We start from the raw sequence: 15,969 nt of genomic DNA, 5'->3' as shown, positions 1-15,969 counted from the left end.
CTGACCACTGACTGAAAAATGTCAGTCAAGGAGGAGGAGGTAACAGTGGCAATGGTGAGGTGGTCCCAGGATTTTGGCCATTCAATAACCATGGCCCAATGGGAAAATTTATGGAAGATCAATTGGAAATTCACAAACTGTTACACGATTAGAGAGAACTTTCAAAAAATGCGACATCGATGGTATCTAACACCATGGAAACTTTCCAAAATGTATAAAAATGTGTCAAGTAATTGTTGGAGATGCGGAGACTCAGGAACATTCTACCATATGTGGTGGACATGTAGGAAAATACAGGTATTCTGGGAGAGTATACATGCAGAACTGCCAAAAAAATGCTAAAGATCTCTTTCAATAAAAAAAAGAGGCCTACCTCCTGGGAATAACAGATTTGGATATTCCACAAAAGAGGAAGGGTATATTTTTATATGCGACGGCAGTAGCAAGAGTTTTGATCGCAGCAAAATGGAAGAGTAATGAAATCCCCTATATACAAGATTGGATCCAAAAGCTGACAGAATATGCCAAATTAGATGGTTTATCAGAAAAAATAAAGAATAAATCAAAACAGGAATTTGTTTCTAAATGGGAGGTTTTCAAAGAATATCTGAAAAATAAATATAGTAGTTTAAATTCTGTTGCAGCATTCGAGGAACTTCAGTAATAGATAGAAGAAATTAGATTTATTGAGAATAAGTTAATTATGAAAAAAATGTGTATTGGCAATAAGTAATATGAATTTGAAATATGAAATAGACGGGAAGTTGGGTCTTTAGTGTTAAGACCAATAGATATTTTATTATTTGCCAAGAAAATTATGTGTCTATGGTTATTTTTGTAATTTGTGTGTAATTTGGTATTTGTGTTTTTGTGTGTTTTTTTCTTGTTGTATAAATAAATAAATAAAAAGAAAAATGTTATACAAATACAAAAGAGATGAGAGATAAAAGTAATTTAATGCTTAGATGTATCCTCCTATATACTGTTTTGTAATGTAAAGTAAGCATACACCCCATTGAACATGCTTTTCATGTGCATTACAAATGCCTCTCTTTATTACCAGCAATCAAGCCTTCATATTGAAAAGAACCCTCGTGAAAATTATTTAGCGTTATACCGCTCATTTCTCCTAATAAACATACTTTAGCTCATGCATAAGCAAACTCAGCCCTCCAGATGTTTTTGAGCCTACAATTCCCATCATCCCTGACCACTGGTCCTGTTAGCTAGGGATGATGGGAGTTGTAGTCCCAAAATATATGGAGGGCCGAGTTTGCCTATGCCTGCTTTTCTGTAGCTTTGACTCATGTACACATTTTTGCAATACTTTTATTAACGGCAATGCATGTTTTGAGTTATTTTCCTAAATATATTCATTTAAGACCCCCTTTCCTTTAATATATGCATTTTGTGAACACTGCACAATTTGGATAAGTACAAATTTCGAATCATGGCTTTGTTTCAGTTCTAATATTGCTTTAGAAATGGTGAAATTGATGACTTTGCTTTAAGCGCAAAGCAAATTGAATGTCTCCCCATCCCTAGTCACTGGAGGGGGAACTGTTAAATATCTGTTAAATATCTGAGCAGAAAATTGAAGATCTTTGTTTGAAGATGTTTCCTTTTCCTCCCCACTCTCTGCTAAAGTGAAAACAAAACAAAACCCCAAAACTTTAGAGCAGCTCAGGAGCTTTGTAGGCACTTTGCTTCTTTGCCAACACAATAAGCCCCTTGGGGAAGCTAATTCTAGTTTTCCATGCACTCTTCTAACTGAAGCACAAAGACGTTAAAGTTCTTCACCAGCAGTTCAAAGGACCTCCTAAAGTGAAATTAAGGTGGTCGTAATCTTGCATCCTTTTCTTTAAAATAACAAAGAGAGGACTTGCAGCACAGCTTAAAGGCACAAGAGATGGTTGTTGTCACCCTCTCTGATGCAAACCTGATGCAAAGAAGAATATAAAGGGTTCAAATATCACAGTGCAATCCTATACATATCTACACAGAAGTACTGTAAGCCCTGTTTAGTTCAATGGGACTTACCGTAATTCTAGGATTGCACTGTCTGTGTGTTTCTGGCCATTTAATTTTTCTTCACAACGATGTCTGGTGCCAGATGTAGGGACATTCTGTGTGAACCCTCTGTGTTGTAGGTCAGTTCTCACAGAGGACAAGGTCTTTGAAATGGGATTTTTGAGTATTTTGTAAAAGGTGGGGGAGTGAGTGAATAAGCCTTTGAAAAGGCACTTGGGGACAATGCATTGAACTACTTTAATGATAAACTGCTGTCCCTTCAAGCATCTTTGAGATACATCTCTCTTTCTTGCTTATTTATTTAAGCAAATTGCTTTTGCAGTGAACATCTGTGAGTATATCCCATCACTGCTCCCCCTTTTGTCATTGATGATGCCACTCATAATATTCTCAGACTGATTTGTAAGAGGACATGCATAATTTTTATACTGGTGTCAGAAAATTGCATATATGTTTTTTGCAACAGCATCTCTAAGAGCTTCCAGTTGCTGTTTTTAATATGGAATCCTTGGCATTCCCAGTCCTTCCCTGGCATTTTTAATTCAAGTACCTGAAGGCACAGTTCTGTCTGAAAACCCTGAGAGCACCTACCAGTCAAAGACACAATATTGAGCTGGATGGAGCCAGAGGTCCGATATGGTACTTGGAGTGTGTCTACGTGGAAATAAGACAAGATAGCTGTCTGCTTTAAAGCAAATGAAGTCTTCAGTTTCAAATCTTCAATGCCCACAACTTTGCTGCCTTCATCTGTATTCAACAGATGCCTCATTTTTTCCTCCTCACTGCCTAGTCTGTACTGATGAGGATAAACAATGGAAGTTTTGTCTCTCGTGAATGTATTCTTGTTCCATTTCACTTGAAGGTGGAGATAAACACTTACGGGGAGGGGGAATGCACAGGGAGGTAATTATAATTTTAAAAAGAAAAATACAGAAAGCTTTCAGAAACTGTTGATAACTTTGATATGTGGTAACTGTAGGACGCATATAGTTTAAATGATGGTGGGAGGAAGAAATGAAAGAGAAATGATTTGCAGAATAATCTCAAATGGACACATTAAAAGACTATTTAATGTGAATAACAGATGTAAAGTGGTATTCTTTATATGTGTTCTTAAATAATTTTAGACATGATATCGAAGTACAGAAGAATAATTGCCTGTGCACGAACTATCACAAGAACACTTTTTTATAGAAAAATTGCTGATTATTCAAATGTGTGTGTGTGTGTGTGTGTGTGTGTGTGTGTGGTAAAACAGAACAAGAAAGACAACACTCCATGATGCTCCCTCAAATTCTCCTAACTCAGTAGTCAGGTGTAAGAATACCAGTTGCTGGAAACCACAGAAGGAGGGACTGCTCTTTAGCTTCAATCCTGTTTGTGGGTTTTCCACAGACTCCTGGTTGGCCGCCGTGAGAACAGGATGCTGGCCTAGATGGGCCATGGGCTTCATCCAGCAGGTTCTTTTCACACTCCTATGTTCATAAGGGAAATCAGCCAAGTAGTTGCCATGTAGTAATGTTGGCCTGCATTGAAGGAGTATGCAGAGCAATTGGGGTATTTCTGGTTTTTCTGAGATATTCCTTCCCTCCTCCCATTTGCATCCTGCCCTTTTCTCAAAGACTTGTGCTTTAGGCTTTACAGTACTGTACGTTCCACCTCTTTATGGTCCAGCTCTCACTTCCATGGACCATAAAGAAGGCTGATCGCCGAAGAATTGATGCTTTTGAATTATGGTGCTGGAGGAGACTCTTGAGAGTCCCATGGACTGCAAGAAGATCAAACGTATCCATTATTAAGGAAATCAGCCCTGAGTGCTCATGGAAGGACAGATCCTGAAGCTGAGGCTCCAATACTTTGGCACCTCATGAGAAGAGAAGACTCCCTGGAAAAGACCCTGATGTTGGGAAAAATGGAGGGCACAAGGAGAAGGGGACAACAGAGGACGAGATGGTTGGACAGTGTTCTCGAAGCTACAAACATGAGTCTGACCAAACTGCGGGAGGCAGTGGAAGACAGGAGTGCCTGGCATGCTCTGGTCCATGGGGTCACGAAGAGTCGGACACGACTAAACGACTAAACAACAACAACAACAATGTTCCACCTCAGTTCCATGCCTTTAAAACCTTACTTCTTCTTCCTCCTGTGCAAATCTGAAGAGTCAGGGAATAACGTTTCCTAGTTAGTCCTCCTACTGCCTGCGGGTTTTCCTCCTGCAAACACATTTCTGAAATCTTGGTTGGAAGTGAGGGTGGGAAGGCACTAGTGGAACTTGTAGGGGAAACTAGTGAGTCAGGAACAAGTTCTGTGGGAGCAACCCCCTTCCACCCCAAGCTTCTCTGCTACAGAATGTACCTTCTCGGCTCCATTTTACATTGGAGAAGCCAAGACACTCAGCAATTTCCAAATGGTCCATGGGGTTGGAGTTGGGGAACCTGTGTCCTAAATGACAGCCCTTTGGATATTTGAAGCCCACTATCATGTGTCTTCTTAATTTCCTCCTCTCCAAGCTGAACGTACCCAGCTCTTTCAGCTGTTCCTCGTGGGACTTGGTTTCCAAACATGCACCTTCCTGCTTGCCCCATTCCACTTTTTTTCTTTCTTAAAATGTGGCACCCTGGAGTGGACACTGTATTCCAGATCTTGTGGTCACTGGTACTGGATAGATGGAGAAAACTGAGCTCTGGTCTGTCCCATCGTCTCCCCTTAAGTATTCCTTTCAAAATTTATGCAGCTTCACAAATCAAGTCATCTTCATAAACAAGTTGGATGTTTTAGGCAGCATCCCTATACCTATTTACCCAAGAGTTAGCCCCATATTAAACCCAATGGGGCTTACTCCTGCGTAGGAAGGCACTGCTCAAATGACGTCTTCGTGACGCTGATAATGTTGCCCTGACATCTAATTATTATTACCTTTTTCTGTTTGAATGGCAAGACAGGAATTGATAATCAATGGCTCCAGTATAATTGTGAAGCATATCACTTCTTTGGGGTTTGTGACTAACCTGACCCTTTTCTTCTTCGTTAGAGTCACTATTATATAACATCCCTGAAAAGAGGCTTTTGATGCTTTTGTCCCTGTTTATCTCAAATGTTTGGAACTTTAATGTCACAGGAAGCACTTGTACACAAAGAGGCAAGAAAGTAGCTTTTTCCAATTTGTTCAAGAATTAGCCCAGCAGAAAGGAAGCATTCCTTTCCCTTATTTTTCCTTCCTTCCTTCTTTTCTTTAAAAAATAAATCCTTATGGTGTTTATCAAGAAAAGCAAGACAGATAATGTGTGTTATCATTTTACTCTGTCATTGAGTTTGCTTTCTTTTTGATCACAGAGCTCACACTGCCAGCATCCATGCTTTCACCTATTACTGGAACATCAAATTACTAAAAGTTTGCTTTGAGTTTTCCTGAATGGTTACAGTTTACCTACTACTCCCCTCTTCTACTGAATGTCTTTGGGGTGATTAAATAACTATTATTATTATTATTATTATTATTATTATTATTAGGACCAACTATTTTGCTCCTCCTTTCTGCATGCTCTCTTTTGATCTTCTTCAGAACATTGAACTCTCAAACCCACACACAGTTTAACAGATTCACTGTTTCTAATTCTCAATATCAGAAAATGCCTCATTAAAAAAATGTTCTTCTCTTTAGCCTGAGAAGGCAAGCAACTACAGCAGATATGTGCAATGATGACAACCTGTTATTATAATTTTGTTGTAGTATTTTTGTCACATACTAATGAACCATTCTGGAGGAGAGAGAAGGAGGGGAAGCAACAGAAAGAGCAATGAAAATAGCAGATGTTGTGCTCAGATTCTCTTGTGGGTTTTGTGCAGATTTTGTCTCAAACACACCTCAATCCTTTCAGAGACTGAAAGTGCGAGACATGAACAAATGGAGTGGATCTTCTTCTCAAACATGTATTATACAGCAACAAAAGTTCCTTGGGCAAAGCTGGGAGAGTTGTAGCAAACTGGGCAGTACTAGTGTGGTTCTAAGATCTAAGGAGTGACTTAGGGACAAATGAGACATATCACTAACAGTGTCATTAGCAACTATGTCTGCATTTTATTTTAAAACTAATAGTAGGTGAGTAGGTCTAACCACAGTGCCTGGGGAGGGCAGTATTCACCTTTTCCTCCCTCACTGCAGTCCCAATGGAAATTCCTCTCCCTGGAAGAAAAGATCTCATTGGGCTAACAGAAGCTTCCCTTCCATTAACAATTGCACTGGGTGGGTTGCAATTTAATGGGGACAGGAACCAGGAAGAAGAGTTAAACCTCCCTTCTGCATGCATTGTGATCCTGACCAAAAAAAAAAAAAGAGCTGTACTGTCAATATCCCCTGCCCCCAATAGTCTGGAAGGGCCTTGGTCTCTTTCTGAAGAAGAGCAGAACATCTATGGGAAGTGCTTCCTTGGAGGTGGCTCCAAAGCTCCTTCACAATTTCTACCATGTTATCTGCTTCAGTTATTTTGGGTTGCCCTCCCCGTTATTTTAATTATTGGAATGATGTGACCTTTGCAATCACCTTGAATCACCTTAGGAGAGGTAGGAAGGAATTTGAATAAATTAATTAATCCCCACCTAAGCATGCACTCATGGGACATGGGTGGTGCTGTGGGTTAAACCACAGAGCCTAGGACTTGCTGATCAGAAGGTCGGCGGTTCGAATCCCCACGACGGGGTGAGCTCCCATTGCTTGGTCCCAGCTCCTGCCCACCTAGCAGTTCGAAAGCACATCAAAGTCAAGTAGATAAACAGGTACCGTTCCGGCGGGAAGGTAAACAGCATTTCCGTGTGCTGCTCTGGTTCACCAGAAGTGGCTTACTCATGCTGGCCACATGACCTGGAAGCTGTACGCCGGCTCCCTTGGCCAATAAAGCGAGATGAGCACCACAACCCCAGAATCGGTCACGACTGGACCTAATGGTCAGGGGTCCCTTTACCTTTACCTAAGCATGCACTCAGATACACTGATGGTTGTGCTACACTTGTCTCCTGTTTAGTTAGTTAGTCCCCTGATCCATGTTGATAACAGAACTAAAAAGAATGACCACAGCTTCCTTATCTTCTGAAGTTTAGCTTTGGGTCCAGAAAAAGGCGGAGGAATGATTGGGAATTAATATCCTGATTCAGCCAAGCTTTACCCCCTCCCCTCCCCTTGGACCTTTATATGGGTTTAAATGCTGAGCATCTGCTTAAGTACTTTGCTGATGTGGGGCTGAGGAAAGGAAGCTTTCTGCCCCCCTGTGGTCTAGATTATTTAAAAACTGTACATGGGCTATTTGTGCTTTCCCCCCTAACAGGGAGCCTTCAGTCATTAACAACACCAACACAACAACATTATGTTTGTGTGTTCTGTTTAAAACTCAGAGGTATTGTGCATTACCTCAGAGCCACAGGTGCATGTTTTAAATGTTAACATCTTTTGGAAACAAAACTTTGAGATGGGGGTAAAGGAAGACATATTCAGCTTTGAAGCAGATTCAGAACATTCTGTTTTAAAACAACTCTGTTCCCAGATATAGTATGAGGAAGAAGGTATAGAGCTTTGGGGGGAAAATACGGTTTCACATAAGGTGTTTCTGAATCAGAGTAAGAATTTGAAGTTGTTTATAACCACTTGCCTGGTTGCCTGTGATAGGAGAAGATTGTGTCTTGGTAACCAGGTAGGGAAGCTGCAAAGTGTCTCAATCTCCACATTTTTCAGGTACACCATATATGACTAAAAGCAATGGGGGAAATATTTGGTGCCATTCACCTACCTAATTTGCACTTCCTAAAACATAGTGTGAACTGAGATGCAGCTCTATGTAGATATTTGCACTTCTCCGAATTTTATGACACAGTTCTCAACACTCTTTTTTTCTTTTACAAAGCTGTGTTTATAAAGGGGAGGTGTGCACAACAGTCACTGCCCCATGTATATTGATGAAAATGACATACCTTATATTAGGAAGACTGTTTGCAAAAATGTGTATGTTAGATAAATTTGCACACAAAACTGTGCATCAGAAGAAATGAATGCAGGTGAGTTTTCATGAGGAATTCATGGTGCAGAAATGTGGCAAACTGAATTTGAGACCAGAAAGATGCTGAGCTCTGCACCAGGGAGTTTCTGGATCAAATCCTGTCTCAACCAGGAACTCACTGGGTGATTTCCATCAGCCTCAACTCATTTACCTGCAATACAGGAACTGTTCATCCTTCGTACAAATCTGAGATAACTTAAATGAAAATATTTGTGTACACTTTAGCAGTGCGCTTTAATCATAGGAACCCTGGAGTTCCTTGGGAGCTCACTGGCATTCCTTGAAGATCAGGATGGTCGGGGGAAATGTATGAATGTCAGCTCGCCCAACCACTACAGGTTTTGCTCTGGCATGCACAGTAATGAAGGAGGGCTGTATAGGTTCCAGTGTATACTATCAAGCTGAGGCATGGAGAGAGTCAAACCCAGCAGATGTGACCAAGTAACCCATGCAAACCCTAGGAAAAAGGTTCCAGATTCAACCCTCCGCAGTATATGTTTCTTGGCAGAGAAACCAGTGTGAAATGGTTTCCTGAAGGTACAAGTTAGAAAACCACAGCTCAAAAATGCTTAAATATCATTGCCTTCTTTGAGCAAGTGAAGCTAGAAATATACTATTTTTTTCTTTAAGCATTTTAATTTCCACATACACCAACAGCATGGTACAAACGGCACATTTTACAAAGTCTTGATTGTGGGTCAAGGCTTGATTTCATGTTTTGTTTGCATTGTGCCCCTCAGATAAAAAGTGTAATTCACTGAGCCACCTCTCCAGATAATCTCGTTGTGTCAAGGGTTGTTCTGTTTTGTGAATGTCTGCAGTAAGTAATCCATGGAAAACAGACAGGCGTCTCTTGTCATTTTGGAGTGTTAATCCATTGCCCCCAGAGCATGAGCGTCCACAAGGATAACAAGTGTGGGAATGACCAAAACTAACATTATGTTTGGATCTTATTTTCTCAACAATGCCAGAGATCAATGGAACTGCTGAGTGTGTCAGATAAGATGTGGTGGGATTAATGAATTAAACTCAGGAAGCAGAAGGGGTTTGTTGAACATGCAAGGAGATCTCCTTTGTATCCCGTTGGTGTGCTGTCTATTAAACAATGAAATTGGAAGCAACAAAATGCTAAGGTTTTGCTTCATAACAGTTAAAACCTCATTGCAAAATAAGAAACAACAACACGTAGTTGAAATCAAGGAGTAAAATGAACTAATCCTATTGGTATGTGGCGCCTGTGCCATCACACAAAGAAGTATGTATGAAGAAAGCTAGAATGGCATTCTGTTCCAGTTCAATGTACCAACCCCATCCTTTCTTTCTGCTTTTCAGAGTACAATTATAATGAAGTTTCCATCAAATTGTTGATTGCATTGTTCCAGTATAGCTGATTTTGTGGTGGCTGAAATGCCATTAAGGACAAAGATTAAATGGATTATTATTTTTGGTGGGGCAGGGGTTAAACTCAAATTAACCTTCAAAGAAATCAGATTATACTTTCCTAATCTGAATTGTTTTCCATCGCTTGTCATTCTTGCTTTTAAATTAGTTACGTGATTAAAGCTTTTAAAATCCTTCAGAGATGAATTTCGAAAGAAAAATGTGGAAAAAAATCAGGACTAAAATTTGAATTGAATATTGCCTCTGCTGTAGGATGGTGCATAAATTGACTGCATGCAGCTCATCACAAGCCATGCATAATACTACCATCCAGTAACTCTGCTGAAACACCTATAGCCAATACTGTGCCATTTCTTCTTTCTTTTTTTTAATAATACACTTTTATTGAAGTTTTTTTTCAAAATACAATAACAGAGAATATTAAAGAGGGTAAAAAAAGAATAAAGAGACAAAGATAGATAAAAAGAAAGAAATAGGTAAAAAGAACTTCCAACTATCCATCTGTCAGTTATATATACAATAATTCTTCAAGACAGTCAAATATTCAAGACAAATTTGTCATCAAGACAAATTAATATTCAGCTGTTCCTCCCTCTGCTAGGTTATATTTTTCCAGTCTACTGTATGAGACTCTCCAGTTCATTCATTTCTTTCAGTGCAAGAAGTCCAAAGAAGATTCTCCCATTGTTGTTATATATAAGAATCAACAATAGTTCTCCAACATTACAGCATTGCCTAAAATATCAGGAAACATTCGATCCTTCTCAATTATATTCTCCAAAAATTTCTTCACTGTGTTTATTTATCACGGCATCAATGCATAATTATTTAATTACTATATGGTCCTTAACAGCAGTGCCAACTTAAATAAAATATTGTGGGGGGCCAGGTAAGCCCCACCCCATATAATCAATCACATGATTCAGTACATGCACACACCATTTGAATGGGAATGCCAATCAACTGGCCTCACCCCCCTCAAATATTTTATTGTTGGGGCCAAAGTCCCCATGGCTCCTAGGTTAGTTCCTATGGTCCTTAATTCACACCCAAGTCCATGTCTCCCAATCTCATTTCCTTCCAACCACACTTATCAATCTTTATTTTTCAAAAGAATCCAAATTTCCACCTCCTTTTTTATTCTTTCCTATTCTATTCTATTTCAGAAAAGTTGCAAGAGGCTTGATAGCTTTTTCTTCCAAATTCAATCCAAATTGCACACAGAATCCTTCCTTTCTCCTTAAGTCATTTTTACAGGTACATTGAAACCTTCACATTCTCGTATAGATTTCTCTGACTTTAAAGACAAGGTTTAAAAAAGTGATTAAAATCAATAGATGTTCCCTCTTGTGTGAGTAACCTTGCGTTGCGACCGATGCAGTCTCTGCATCCTTGTATTTAACTAGCCTAAAACATATGTCAATTATTTCATCCTGGAACAGTTTGAAACATTGGAGCAAGGAAACATCGGGGCAAGGAACCATAAACACTTTTGGACAACAAGCATGTTTAGAAAAAGCTGGCTTCTCATCTATTTGCTTATGCTGTGAACGATCTGGAAAATCTGGGAATGCAAAAATAGAACATTCTGTATGAGCATGTCTGCATGAGGCTTTCTTCCAGAGACCAGATGTCTTCATTAAGTTATCCTCTAAAATGCTGGGAGGTTCAAATAGGAGTCTCTGACAGCTTTCTCCCTGCACCACCCTGCAGTGGTTTGCCAGAAGAGGGAGCTTCTGGTGCTGTGAGGTTGATATCCACTGCTTCTTGGGGGGGGGGGGGGCATCAGTGCAGATACATGTGTGGAAGAAGGCACTGCGGCCTGATCTTCCCACTGCTGACTTTGCCAATGGACACACAGTCCAAACAGTTTCACTGGTTCAGTCTGAGAAAACTCAATTCCACAAAGAAGGAACAGGGAGGCTTTCACCTGATGCAGATAACCTTTTTGGTTTCCCCAGCCCTGCAACCCACACACCCCAGAACGCCTATACATGAAGCTGTCATCTGTGCATGTGCGATGGTTGTCTCAAGTGTTTGCACCATTCTTAATATTCTTTCGTATCGTCTTTGGGTAAGAATTGCATAGAGATGAAGATGAAGGGCAGTTTGAAGAAGCTTGTGTAAGAGTTCTTCCCAGGGTGAGAGGCTGGGAGGAGAGGGATGCATTTTTCTGTATGAGACAAAAGTTGGGATACACTTGTGAGAGAGAATCTTGTATTTTTCTATCTCTCTTCTTCTTCTTTTTGTTATTCTTTGCTTCAGCTTGAGTGTCTTTTATTGTATTGTGGAAATTTTAATAAAACTTCATTATCAAATGTCTGCACCATTCTTAAGAGAATGTGGCTTAAATTGGAGAAGAAACATGTCAGACAGCAGTATTTGTCAAGTAACTACATAATTTATATGGATTGTGGCTGAAGTCGTATGAAGATGCCTTCATTAACTAGCAGTGGGAGCACACACTGAAAGTGGAGTAAGTGGCAATGTGAACATATATTAAGTTCATTGACCTTACTCTGAGTAAAACATAGTTGAATATCATTCAGTGACGAGTTGAAGGCTACCCAAGACTCACATGAAATGAGCTTCATGGGTAAATGGAGATTTGAACCTAAGCTTTTCCAGCCCTGGTCAATGAACCACTCCCCCACATTGACTGTCAGTAATAATGGTTCCTTGAGAATGTGTGCCCTGATGAGGACATGTTAACAATATTTCATTAACAGACATGAGCATAAACAGATATCAAACAAATCTTTTCTTCACAAAACTGAATCCATGATCTCACCAAATGAATGTTCAAGTGTGCATATATATTGGATCTTCCTTTGCCCCTTGAGAGAGGGGAGCAAGTTTACTAATAGATTGCTTCAGAAAGCCAGAGCCGCCCCAAAGAGAGGGAGGAAAATGGATATTTTTAATTTAAGGTGGTGGTGGGGAGAGAGATCTTGAGAGAATCCCCTGTATAATTTACAAGTCTCATTGGACTTATATGTGTCTTAACGAGGACTTTTTTGTTTTAACTAGGAATTTCTCTTGCTGGCTGGGAGGTTCTTGGGGAGGAGGGTTTGTTAACAAGACTTTAAATTAAACTCCAGTAGTAAAGTTACGTTGATGGAAGGCTCTCTAACTCTCTCTTTCTTTTCCCTTTTGTTATCAGCAACGGAGTAAAAACAAAATTACACTTATCGTTCAGATGGATTATTTATGACAGTCGAAAGAGTCAAGGACTAACACCAGGGGGGAGAAACTTTTCCTTAAGATAGGGGAGGGAGAAACGGCAGTGGGAGAGAAAACTCGCGCATTTGATGGCGAAATTTATTGCTCCCTGCCTTTCCCGAACTGGTCCCTCCGCAAATCCTTGGCTCGATGTTTTTTGCATGTGTGCTTGGTGACAGCAGGAGGAAGGAAAGTGGGCTGTGCTACGCTTGTTCTCCCATTGTCAGACACTCTGGAGAGAGTGTTGGGTTAAAAAGAAGGGGAAGGGAGGAGGGGAGAGGGAGAGAGAGAGAGAGGGAGAGAAACTCTGCAGATTCCTCTGTCATCTCTGCCTCTCCATGTGCGCAGGAAAACTCGGTGCTGCTGCTGCTGCTGTTGCGTCTCTCTCTGCCCCCGTTTGGCATTCCTGCTGCCTGCAACTGAAGCCGGAGGGGAGCACCAGAGCGGGATTGGCTCCGGGCACAAGGCGACCGCCGAGCAGGGCTTTGGTTATGATTCTTCTTTTTTGAAGGCGAGAGAGGTTGGCGGGGGAAAGCGCCAAGAAGCCGCCACTCTGGTCCCTTTTCCGCTTTTGCCCTGCACCGGTTGCGCCTCTCTCGGAGCCACTGCGCGCTGGCTCGCCATCCTTCTCCTTCCACGCCGCGCGTGGGGTGAGGGTGGCGAATCGTTGCGAGCTGGTTTTTGTGTGTGTGTGTCTGTGTCCACCCCCCCCCCCACATGTGTGTCTGTGCGTGTCCCCTTCCGCTCCGGTGACTTAAGAGAAGGAGGAGATGTTACAAACCTGGCCATGAGGTTTTTGGATCACCCTGCGCTCCTGAACGAAACTGATCCGCGTCACCTGTTACCTCTCAGTTTTTAGATCGCTTTGAACTTCTGCTTGGACCCATCGCTTCCCCCCCCCCCCCAACTCCCTACACCCAGGAGACCAGAAGGGAGCGTCGGGGGGGAGGACTATCCAGTGCTCTTCTGCAGCATGGGCTGCACCCGCCGGACGGCTTGCCTTGTCTGGGGAGTATTTCTACTAGCAGAAAGCGCTCGCTGCCAACATGCCAAGAAGGACAACGTGCCGCGCCTCAAATTATCCTACAAAGGTAAGCCTGCTCCTTTCGCCCTCCTCCTCTTTTTATTCTTTCCTGCTGGTGGTTCCTGCTCGTGCCGTTTCCCCCTTTCCCCCGAGGTTGCTCCTTGCTCGGCGGGGCCAAAACCAGCCTCCTCCTCCCAGGTATCTGGTCTCGTAGTTCTGCTCGGACAGACAAAGAGGCGCGAGTTCGCCCGGGCACTAAAGCGCGCCGGGCGGGGGAACCAGCGGAGAACGCTGCTGCCACTGGATCGCGGTGGATTCCCTCGGAATTCCGGCCAGTCCAGGGTCCCCAGCATTCCTATCTCCCCCTCACCCCCTTTCTGCATTGCTTTCCCCATTGCATTGATCGTTTGGGGCTGCCGAGGCTTCCTAGCGCTCTCTCTCGGCGCCTGACTTCGGCTGGGATGGTGGCGAGCAGGGAAGAGTTAAGCCGTCGCCATGCATATTCAGGCGGCAGAAGTCTGACAGTCGGATGCCGAGCCGAAGCGGGGTTGGGGGGGGGGGCATTTGCCAGGAAAACGAGGAAGCGCAAAAACGCAGTACTGGAGAGGTGCGCGCGAGGATTATATACTGTACTGCGTTTCATACCAGGGCACCTCTCTGGTGTGGACACGTCGCCCGCATGGCTCGGATCCGGGCGCAAAAGCGACAGGGGAGAGAGGAAACTTGCACGTGATCCTTAACTTCTCCGGACCCCGCAGAACAACACCGTCGTGCAGAATTTTGCACGCAGCAGTTAAGCTGCTCTTGCAAGTTCAGGCTCCTAGTCACACCCCTCCCTGCTCCTCCCCCCCCCCTTCCTCCCAGGGCTTGAAAAGCGCAAGAGCTGCGTGCCGTGGAAGGTTTACCTCGCACTTGCATTTGGTCCACGGATGGGAAGAAGACAGAACTGCTCTGTCTTAAGGAATCGATTAAAAAAAAAAAAAATCAGCTCGTTATTAATTTGTAATAGGGGAGAAGATCACTCTGGCTTCAGATGGGGAAGCGAGACGCATAGCTTATTTCCCATAATGCAGAAAAGAAAGAGCTTGTGTCTATGGTTATAGGCGTCCCTCGTGGCATGTTGTATTTATGTCTGTGCAGGTTGTGGCAGTGAAAGGAGAAAGGGGGGGGGTGTCTCCCAGCTTCCCACTTTCAATGAGGAAGATTTATGTCCTTGTTTCCACCAGTTTGTTTAAACGAAAAAAGGAAAAGTCCAGCAAAGTCTCAGGGACCAAGTAGCAGCACACTCCTAACCAGGCCTACTCAGAAGTAAAGCCTATTGAATTCAGTGGGGCTTACTCGCAGGTTTGGACTGCAGGGTTTGGACTGCAGCCTAAGTTGTGCAACTCAAGCTTGATAAACCTTGGGGTAGGTCCACTGATGGTGAAGGAGATGATGGGAGGAACCTGCCCATTAGCTGCTCAGGGACTGACTGATGCCAGGCGGACAACACCAACATGCCTTGGCTGAGCAACCTAAAGGCTGATAAAAAAAAGCACAGGACAACAATGACATATGTGTATTCTGACTTAAGAGTGAAATCAGTGTATGGGAATATCAAAACAAGTCTGTGTGTGCATGTGCATATGTATGAAAGCAACACTCTGTTGTTCTTAGAATACGCTAATTAATTTGCCATGAAAAGATGGCTAATAAGAATGCAGGGAAGTTACCTTTTGCTTTCTAAGATGAGTCATCACCGTATAATCGGACCCCTAAATTCCAATTGACATTTAATTGCTTATGATCTAATTAACTTTAATGCATCTATTGAACTGCAATTACATGTACAGAAGGGATTATTTAAGTAGCTTGTTTTAATTGATCTGTTAAGAGGAACAATGTCTCATCAAAACTATTTCTAACATTCTGAGGCGACAATCCTTTACTTAGGAGCAAGTCCCTTGGAATCCACTGGGACGTACAGTACCTCTGAGTAAACATACATAGGTCTGCACTGTTAGCCTGCACTCTTAAGGAGACTTACCTGGCAGCAAACCTCACTGAACTCAGGAGGACAAACTTCCGAGTGAACAAGCATTGGATCGTGCTGCTAAAGTTTAGTGGAAGTCCTAATTCTGCCACCTCTCAGCAGAAAGAAAGACCATTTATTCCATGGGTTTGGGTGGTGTATCCCATGGTTATTTTATTTTGATTGGGTTTGGCATGCGGACTGAGATATCAGTGTTGTTGTGTTGCTTCAATACA

At 42.3% G+C, this 15,969-nt stretch overlaps 1 protein-coding gene across 1 annotated transcript in view; it reads left to right on the top strand.

The window, feature by feature from the left end:
• Window positions 1-12,852: 12,852 nt before the first annotated feature.
• Window positions 12,853-15,969, top strand: part of SEMA3A (semaphorin 3A) — a 190,841-nt gene continuing 187,724 nt past the window's right edge. The window contains exon 1 of the mRNA XM_079975176.1: window positions 12,853-13,789. Within this exon, the coding sequence (XP_079831302.1) occupies window positions 13,672-13,789 (118 nt within the window). The 5' untranslated portion in view covers window positions 12,853-13,671. The remainder of the gene's footprint in view (window positions 13,790-15,969) is intronic.

This window comes from Podarcis cretensis (assembly GCF_951804945.1).
Source record: "Podarcis cretensis genome assembly, chromosome: 5".
Taxonomy (NCBI): Eukaryota; Metazoa; Chordata; class Lepidosauria; order Squamata; family Lacertidae; genus Podarcis; species Podarcis cretensis.
Note: the sequence above shows the minus strand (reverse complement) of the source record. Positions and strands in the feature narration are given on the sequence as shown.